The 9,774-nt window shown below is 39.9% G+C and overlaps 1 protein-coding gene across 1 annotated transcript; it reads left to right on the top strand.

The window, feature by feature from the left end:
* Positions 1–3,728: 3,728 nt before the first annotated feature.
* On the top strand, positions 3,729–8,202 carry LOC145764993 (uncharacterized). The gene is made up of 2 exons (XM_082576714.1): positions 3,729–3,877; positions 6,390–8,202. Exons 1-2 carry the CDS (start codon positions 3,812–3,814, stop codon positions 7,611–7,613), a joined length of 1,290 nt encoding a protein of 429 aa, XP_082432840.1. The 5' UTR covers positions 3,729–3,811; the 3' UTR covers positions 7,614–8,202.
* Positions 8,203–9,774: the final 1,572 nt, after the last annotated feature.

Here is a 9,774-nt window from a genome sequence, read left to right as displayed (position 1 = left end):
CACTCTGTCAATCTCGGTAACCGGCCCTGCGTCAAGAGCCTCCACAAGTATGCCAAACAGCCAGGAATAACCTATCAAAGCTTTCGTTTCTAGCACTAGTTGCAACGTTCATCAAAACAGTTCAACAAGAAGCGATAATTTTCCTGATGAACACCCAAACTTTTCAGTATTCTATCAAGGCTTTGTCAGTCCGAGGATAAAGATTCAGAAGTAAGAACCAAAACCAAGCAACCTCTACAGCAAGTTTTCTTTTTGTGAATCTTTATGATTTTGTACTCAAAAGCTGAAAAGGTCATTAACTGTATAATCTCGGGTGTCACATATTAGAGCAGTGCCGGTCTTTGGGGTGTGCAAACCGTGCGATCGCACAGGGCCCACAAATTAGGGGGTCCGCAATTTACTCAGAAAATGCAGTAATTTTTGTCATTTCCAATGGAAAAATTCAACAAAAGAATTAGCTACAAGAAAACATAGAGACACAACCTATTTCGTACCCTGAACATTTCGTACCCTGAAAAGATTAAGAGAAAAAAACAAGAGCCGAAGTCGCTGATCGGAGTTGCCGCAAACAATTCAAAATTTCTCTCGATCTTTTCAGGGGACGAAATAGGTTGAAATTCGATTTTGTTGACAGCGGACAGCACCATTTTACAGTAATATTCATACCCAAATTTTTGTTGAACATGCTCTCAGAATGCCCCAAATTCAAAGTAATTATTCAAAATTTTCTGGGGGAGGTCCCCCCAGACACCCCGCTGCTGAGTGTCGTCTTTGGCGAACACACCATCAGGCAACGTCCGCCGACCGTCCAACCACCCCCTCCCCTTTCAAAATACCTAGCTACGCTATTGAATTGGATCATTGTCATTGGGGCCCGCAAAGCATATTCCGCACAGGGTCCGAAATACCCCAAGACCGGCACTGATTAGAGAGATTGTTTTTTTGTAGCTAGCTTGAAATGTTGAACACACATCTACTTGTGCTTAAAATATAGGGTGCTTCAAACAATGATGTCAAGCAAACATCTGGAGACTATTGAAATTGTGGGTTTTCCATGTGATCACAACCCTTTGAATGTGCTGGCTGACAAAAATTTTTAAACCAGGGAAATTCCGGTATCTTAGGAAGTTGTGCTGTTGAGCTACTCGAAGAGGACTAGAAAGAAATTTAAGTGATCCAGACATTTTTTTTTGTTTGAAAGTGTTCGGACATTGTGTGTATGGAATCTTGTTGTTCTACTTGGTGTACAATCACACCTCGTCGGTTAGCATAATAATATTTCATTAAGTTTAGGATAAGTTATTGCAAACGAACCAACAAACTGTTGGAACTAGTATACAAAGTTCAAGCACTAAAGTTAAAGAAAAATCAAAAGTGGAAATAGTAGGCTACATTGTAAACTTTTGATTCGTTGTACTACAGTAGGCTATGCTGTTATGCTTTTGAGCTGTGCTCATTTTATCAAACAGTCGCTGAGTGACCGAGTTGTACTTCTACATTGTAGAGTCTGACCGATGATCAAAAGAAAGTCAGTTCGACACTGACCTGGCTACTCTTTGACGAAACATTTAAGTTATGCGTGAAAGTAAGCACAAAAACTGGCACTCTTATCTCTCCGTCCAGTTAGTCAAAAGTTTTATCAAAGGATAAAAGTGAGCAATCAATTTGCAAAAATTAAATCTTGAGCTTTTGGTTCATTGGCTACTCGTTTTGTGGGGTGGTAAATGTATGATTACCATAATTCCAAAAGACATTTTGTTGCATCGTCAATAACTATCATCATTGTCATAAATTTAAGCAGGTTATCAGCGTTCCGTTGTGGCTAGAATACTGAGTTAGACACTGCAAGGTTTGCAAGAATTGGAGGGAGTCACCTGAGTTTTCTGCTGCACAAGCAAAAAGGATAAAGTACAAGTGCTTTCGATTGTGCAGCATAAATGCAGTGATTACATGGTTGCAGTCAAGAAGGTCATTTTAAATTGTTAGTTAACCTTTAAAAGGAATAACTGTCAAAGGTGTTAATGCGTTTTGACAGATATGTGTTAGCGTAATGATAACAGCATGGATGGGTATAGTCTGTGTAACACAGCAACGAAAACTAGCTTAAGCTGATAGAACAGTTTGCAGCGTCACATATACATGCAATATATCAATTCTGAAAGTAAACCGTTAACTTTTCGTATGAATTTACAGCGTATTTTGCTTTCATAGCATGCCAAGTAAGACAACCCATTAATAATAACAATAATGCTTTTATTTGCGCCCATTGCAATAACATACAGAACACTGCGCTCACAGATGCGGTACAAGAGACAACAGGAAGCATGGAAGTGACATATAGTCTTCGAGTCAGCTGCTCCTCTTATTTTGGCTTGCCAACAGCCTCGTGCTTTTGAGCGGTGTCGAACCCACGTCCTTTCGAACGTCGCGCAGACGTTCTCACCACTCGGCTACGCAGCCGACTTAATATGAACAGCCTACGCAATTTTGTAATATTGAAAATCACGTGTGAAAATGAACAAAACTACAAAGCATAACAGATGCATTTGGATGGTGAGAATTAAAGAATAATTATATCGGCAAAAAATATTTTTGAACCCTCTCATACAAAGTTTTTTTCTCGTGCTTTTTACTCACATTTACGTCCCCTGCTTTTTAAAAACTTTGCATGTTGACTATCATTTTTTTCAGTTGTCACATTCTGTCGTGATTTTTTGTTTAGAAAATGACCATCAGCATTTGTGATGTGTTGAGTCTAAACTTTGGTACTTTTCTTCAACTGACAAGCGACAAAACGAAATCAGAAATATCAATAAACTGTAAAAACACCAGGACAGGACTACAGACAGATCGATACTGATTTGCTGTTATTTTTCCATTTTTCTCATTAGGACAAAAGTGCAAATAATTTCACCCATCTAAACGTTCCCAGACGTCATATCATCATTTTAAAGACAGAATTAGCAACTGGAAACCCGCTAATCCACTGATTGCAGGCAAGCTGTCAAAAGACTTGAGAGACAGGCTAAAAGCGAAAAGACCTTTCAATCACGCGAGAAAAGAAAAAAGGAACTAAAGCTTGTGTTGCAAAGGTCTTTCCGTGTTTCTGAAATCATATCAATCTGACATCGGTTAGAGCGGATGTTGCAGCGAAGTCAGTTGGAAATGTACATTTTAGCGCAATTCTCAAACAAGGGTTTGCCTCTTTTTTTTATAAGTATGTAATTTCAAATGTTTGTTTTTTTTTGTTAAAAATTGAAATGAGTGAAATTTTTAACAGAAAAGGTAGAGGAAGCGCATAAGCGATGGCTTGCAGCTGCAGCTTTCAAGTTTTTTGTTTTGGCTTTTTTGGGAGCGCTAGTTGGAAGGGGTGTTGTAAAATCAGCCTACAAAATCAATAGACCATGACACAACTAAACAAGAAGCCAAAATTAAAGAAATATCATGGGTCTCTGTCAGAAGTGTGTTTTAAAAAATATTAGCCTAATTGTTAGCAATACGTCATTTTCAGTGACTTTCTGTTGTTGCAAAGCCGTAAACCGGAGCTATTTGTTTTAAAGCGAGGTCTAAGATATTTTTGTAACAAGAAACATCAGTTTGACTAATATTTACCTACAGTAGGTCTATTTTGAGTGTTTGTGACATGATTTATTTATGACAAATCTTTTTGTTCGTCAAAACTCAACATGTGATCTATAAAGGACTTGTTTTATTTTCAGATACATATATTGAAAAAACAAACTATAGTCTACTGTGTTCGGTAAAATACTTAAATACTTGCTTCGAAAAGACATCGAGGTGCTAAAACACTATGACCGGAAAAATGCAACCATATCCCCGCACAGAATATATTCAACCACCGCCTGGGCCACCGACGGTAGGTGACAAGTCAACATGTTATTGTTTTGCCTTGTACGATGATTCAGCCTAGCCAATGTATTCTGTGTGTTTCCAAGTTAGAGTTTGCTAACAAATTTTTCACTTACCAACCAAATGTTAGGAATTAAGGATCCCACCTAATTTTATCTGTTTTAACGATACCGCCGACAATTAAAATCATTAAAAAGGTTGTGACTAAGAAACGGTTGTTTTGAAAACTGAATTTTTTACGAGCAAAATGTGGAAAACTAAATCGTTAAATGACATTATACTGTAATAAAGTATTCACAGACAGGTAACACAGCAATAATACGTAATCTATACTCTCCAGTGAAGAGTGTACTGCTAAGTTAAGGAAAATACTTTTCAAAAGATTCAAACGACTTTGACCAACTCATGTAATTTTAGTTCAGTTGAGTTATTCACTGTCTTTATGGCGTGGTCTCTAGCGGCATATACAATGCTGAGAAAGTAATAAATCTTCTACGTTTTTGGTGGCTACTTACACTACATCTCATCAACCGAAAACGATGTTTTTTAACTAACTGAAATACAAGTGGTTTGTTCTGACCTTTGCATGACCCATCAAAAGAGGCATTATGGTTCTAAATTTATGAGTTTTTGTTCTGTTTTAACCCCATCTTGACCCGTCAAAAGCAACAATAACGATTATAAATCACCTTCCTGAAGTTTTTGCCCCAAAAATATATACAAAAATCAATCAGAGCATTCATCACACTAAACGGCTACTCACCGAACTATTTCCCCACTCATAGGAAACAATAGCTCGATAACTGACGTGGGTCAATTCAAGTGTAAGGTGATTAAAGGCAATTCAAGCTCGAACCACTGTTCAGTCAAAGTTTTTGTTTTTTTATTTTGTTGATGTGTGGGTGCAGGAATTGGTTAAATGAATGATTAATTGCTTTTGTGGTGGTTGAAAATTTTTACAGTTTTCATGCGCAAAGTAGGGTTTGTTTTCAAGTTGAACGTTGTAAAGCTTTGGTTGAAGCGTTTAATTGACTTTTTGGTACGCTTAAACATTATACTTGAAGTCGTCAAGGGCCCACACATCCGTTTTTACGCCATTTTGACTCGTCGAAACGTGGAAAGGCCAGCTCGATGAAGCAGCAGTAGCATGTGCGAAGAGGCCACCGTGATCATACACGCATCGTCGTTTCTGCTTGAATAAATTTAAAAACCTTTCGGTCTAATCTTTGTGCCATCAATCACCGCGTTGAGCTCTAGCACCTGGGGTAACTCTGTTTGACGCTTTCCATCCACGCCACTTCAGTCTTTATTCGCCCAACGCCTTCCAGGATTTCGTGATGGCTCCCAGGCCCATTGTTGATATCATTAATCGCTTTAACGCTTTATTTATCGCTGACAGAGACAAGGTATGCGCCACACACGTTCTTTATAGCTTTGCGCCGTTGAATATTTGACCTGTCAGTCTATCAGTACACACAACTAACACTAAACCAAGGAGAACAATAAGAACCGCTGCGCTAGGCTTGACACAAGAAAGCTCAATTCAATGTATAGTTTACACTCCTTTTTTTGGCTATAGAATTAGCATTTCCCTTTGATGTTTTTTCATTAGACCTGTCTGTCAAAAGCCTGACTTTTTCAAATACGTCATGTTTTGGCTCCTACTGCTTGAAACGAATCCTTTTCTGTGATTTTCTGCGGAGTAACAGGGATTTAGGGGATTCAAATTTTCTCGACTATAAGACGTATTAAATTTTGAATAATTCGTATCTCTTGAAGTGAAAAGATTGAAGGGGCGTCTACGCTTAGCCATTGTAATTTCACAATAGCCTTTGATCTATGAAGCAGAATTCATTGTTTTGTCACAAAACAGCAGCGATTTGTCAAAGATATTTGGCACTATCGTATTTGCGTACGTAATGACCAAAGAATACGTCACTTATGCAAAGACAGTTTAATCGTCGATAGCTCAGTACGAAAATTTACGAGTGCATTCGCTAACCTGCATATTTATCGGTTTTGTTGCCAGACAATAAAGCGTCAATCAATGGCGGAAGCTTTGATCTAAACGCGGCCTGCGACCGTAAATTTCCTTTACACCTGCTGGGGCTTATCCTATGTAGATTTATTATATCCTTTCATTAGAGTTCTATGGCTTTTATTAAAAAATGTTTGATGTTGGGATGAGCAATCCAAGTTAACAAAGCCACAATTCAAACGAAAATCTTGTAATCACTCGTTGGCGAGAGCATTAACTACTTTCCTGTATAATTTTACTTCACCATAAAAAAAAGTTGAAACATTAAAACTTTTACAGTATAAGTTTAATGATTTTGAACCATTTTGCTTTTCTAATGAGGTGCCACCAAGCTCTTCTGTGCACAGTGAGCTAGCGCGTTTTTACTGGAGAAATAAAATTTAAGAGTGATTATGATGTTGCCTTAACGGTTTTTAGTAAATAAGCCTTTCAAATTATACTTTTCATTTTCCCTGTTAATTTTTTGTTCTTACTATTTCAGCTGGACGCTAAGAATAGTCCTTTAGCTCTATTGGCGCAAACTTGTAGTGCAATTGGAAAGGAACCAGCAAATTCGAGCAAAGCCAATTTCCACACCAAACTTTATTCATCGAACGAAACGAAGAAATCACCCGGCGGCTCTGTCCACAAATCTTTCCGCACATCACCAGTGACTGCTTATCCAAATCAGTCAACATCGCCAACCTCATCGGATGCAAGACGAACTCCTCCAAATGGAACCTTGAAACGTGAAAAATCGCCCACAGTTCAATGTTCGTCTCCTGCAAAGAAGATGAAGCTTCGTGGTTCCCCGGATGCTTGTAAAACGCGAGACTCTACAAAGTCACAATCGGATCATTTAAAATCTTCTCAATCATCCACTGAGAACAGGAAATCTTCCTTTGGTCACGAATCGAAGCGGCGTCACACTGCTCTCCACGATGATTTTGATGGAAAGAGTATCAAAACAGATCCCGGAAGACACAAGTCATCTTCTTCCTCCCCTCATACCACACGCTCTTTTTCCGGATCATGTGTGTGCCCTTCTACTTCATCTTCCGGAGATGCGTCACGACAAATTTCAAAAAGTGCGTCACCACAGCAACAGATTATGTCACTCTATGACCCCTACTGTATGAGCTGCCAAGGGCCTCACGTGGCCGGAAACCCCTGTTTTGACGGACTAAAATCACCCCAGATGCCATTTTATGGATTTAACAACCCCAGTAGCAGTTACCCATTTTACGCACAGATGTTACTAGCTGCTGCTCGAGGTGGGGGTGCTACAGTGGATCCTTCCCCTCACGTTTGCAACTGGGTTAGCGCTGGAACTGGAAGTTGTGGCAAACGCTTTTCTTCTGCCGATGAACTGTTTAACCATTTACGTACCCACACACTAGCGACAACAAACCCCAGCAGTGCTAGCTACCTTATGAGTGGGCTCGAAAAAATGGCAGCAAATCCTTACGCTGCCTATCTGTCTCAGCAAGCTGCCGTACTTGCTTCAGCTTCTCCCTCTGGCCCTAATTCGCTTAACACAAACTTTTTATCAAGAAGCCATAGCCCGTTGAATAGATACAACCCGTACAAAAACTCCAATGTGTTATCCCAACTATCCGGCCTTCCGTCACTCCCAATAGTGGCCGGAGTGGGACCTTATTGTTCCCCTTATGCTTTGTACAGCCAAAGGCTTGGGGCTGCCTCATCCGCATTTTCGTATCCTTAACCATAGCTTGTTTTATAAAACGCTCTGGTGCAAAGACCGCCATTTGTTATTGGGACTCATGTGCAACTTTTGTGTAATTCTTTCGCTTTTTGTTCATGAAAACAATGTTTACACGTTTGAGCTGTTTAAAGGAAGATACCCTTGTTTGGGAAGTCAAACTTAATCTTCATCTCTTTGATTTTTTAACTATTCAGCCTCTTTGATCTCTATTGCAAACCCATCCAATGGACGTTATCAACTTTAACTGCTTTTTGATCTATTAGTCATTAAATAATGGAATTGTGCGAAGAATACGTGAAGATATTATTTACTGAAGGTGTGTAATTGTATTTAGTGCTAACCCGGATTGGAATTGCATCATTTATAGTCGATTAAACGTCGTTAGGCTTGACTAATCCTGACTTGAAGGAGCAAATTTTAATTGGAAAATTTTTAAGTGCTTGCACTCGAAAAAGCTTGAGCCTACTCTCATCTTTGATTGATGTCTTATTTTTGTCTTTTTTTCTCGAAGGTTTTTACATTGTGACATGTGAAAATTGCGTTTTTTCTCTTCACATTTCAGAGAGCTTTTATGCTAATAAAGTCTTGAAAACAAGCATTTTCTCATTATACGGATGACGAAGAGAACAGACGGACAACTGTTTGGTGTGTGTCAAGTTTGTTGCCCCAACAAGGTTGTGCCCGATTTCATGAAAATTTATGAGTGAATTAATTTAAGAGTAGACTTGCAAGACCGTACCCACATCAAGCTTAGGATTTACTCGTAAAAACGTTGCTTCAAACTTTTAAAAAGCACTTCTTTAAGATAGTCTTTGAACGTGGAATAAAACTCGCTTGGGGCCTCAAATACGCCTACAAAGCTCACGAATCATCCTAAATTTAATGAGGATCGGTAGGAGAATTCTAAAACACGTAAGGTATTCAACAGATGTTTAACAGTTTTGCAAGATCTTTCAATCATGGGTCGACAAAACTTATTTTCGAGGATTTCCATCACACAAACCTGTATCTGTCCAAGGAACACAAAATTGCATTCTCAAAGTTTAGATTTGTGTTGTATTTTCTCATCATAATGAGCACTGCAACTGCACTGCAACCCTGGCTTCGGTTCACTCCACTGCTGAATACTGCGCCCCTGCCTGGTGCCGCAGTGCCCACACCCGCCTCATCGACAGCCCAATCAACGACGCATTGCGAATTGTGACTGGATGCCTGCGCCCAACTCCAACAGAGTATTTACCAATCCTTGCAGGCATCCAACCTGCTGAGCTTCGCCGAAAGGGAGCCATTATACACCTGGCTCGCCGGGCGGGGGATCCTGACCACTTGCTCCATGCAAAACTCAACATCCCACCTCAGGAATCTCCCCGGCAACTAAAGTCAAGACACCCCTTTGTGCCAGCTGCTGTTGAATTACTACAACCATTCAGCGATCGTGCCATCAGCGCAGCACACTTCATGGAAGACACTTGGAATGCAGCATGGTGCGCCACCGACACCAAACTACATGGTTTTATGCCCCACCCGGTGGCGCGCCCCCCTGGTATGGACCTTCCTCGGCCGACTTGGGTCAAGCTCAACAGAATCCGAACCGGAGTCGGTCGCTTCCATTCCAACATGCACAAGTGGGGTCTGGCTCCCTCATCGGCCTGCGAATGCGGCGCGGAGGAACAAACTGCTGACCATGTCGTTCTCGAATGTCCCATCTACAAGGCACCAAATGGAACGCATGGTATAGCAACGCTGGACGAAGCTACACTCACCTGGCTCTCCACCACCTGCCCTGAAATTTGATCTAGTCTCAAACGAAAGAGAGAGATCATCTTATATGATCCTCCATAGATTTGCTTGGTGTGTGGTTAGAAGGAGCTCAAATAATTTTTAATCATAACCGATCATGACAGTGTCCAATAGTATAGAAGTCAAATGTCACAGGTTTTTATAAAGGGCGCGAACTAAACGCTTATTAGTACCAAATTATCATCACATCATTGGCGAAAAATAAACTATGACGTCAGGTAAAGCATGGTTGTCGAACAAAAAGTTTTTTAACAAAAACTTTTTTATCGAGTTGAAACTTCAATTAAAAATATTCAGAAAGAGCAATATTCGATTTCAACTTAAAAATTTTTTACAGATTTGAATAAGTTGGAAAAGTACG

This window comes from Aplidium turbinatum, chromosome 2 (genome assembly GCF_918807975.1).
Source record: "Aplidium turbinatum chromosome 2, kaAplTurb1.1, whole genome shotgun sequence".
NCBI lineage: Eukaryota > Metazoa > Chordata > Ascidiacea > Aplousobranchia > Polyclinidae > Aplidium > Aplidium turbinatum.
Note: the sequence above shows the minus strand (reverse complement) of the source record. Positions and strands in the feature narration are given on the sequence as shown.

What these genes read in the sequence shown, in the direction of transcription:
- LOC145764993 (XM_082576714.1), top strand. Translation starts at nt 3,812, where the DNA reads ATGACCGGAAAAATGCAACCATATCCCCGCACAGAATATATTCAACCA. An exon ending in CACCGCCTGGGCCACCGACG is followed by an intron (nt 3,878 to 6,389) that starts GTAGGTGACAAG and finishes TTACTATTTCAG; the next exon opens with CTGGACGCTAAGAATAGTCC.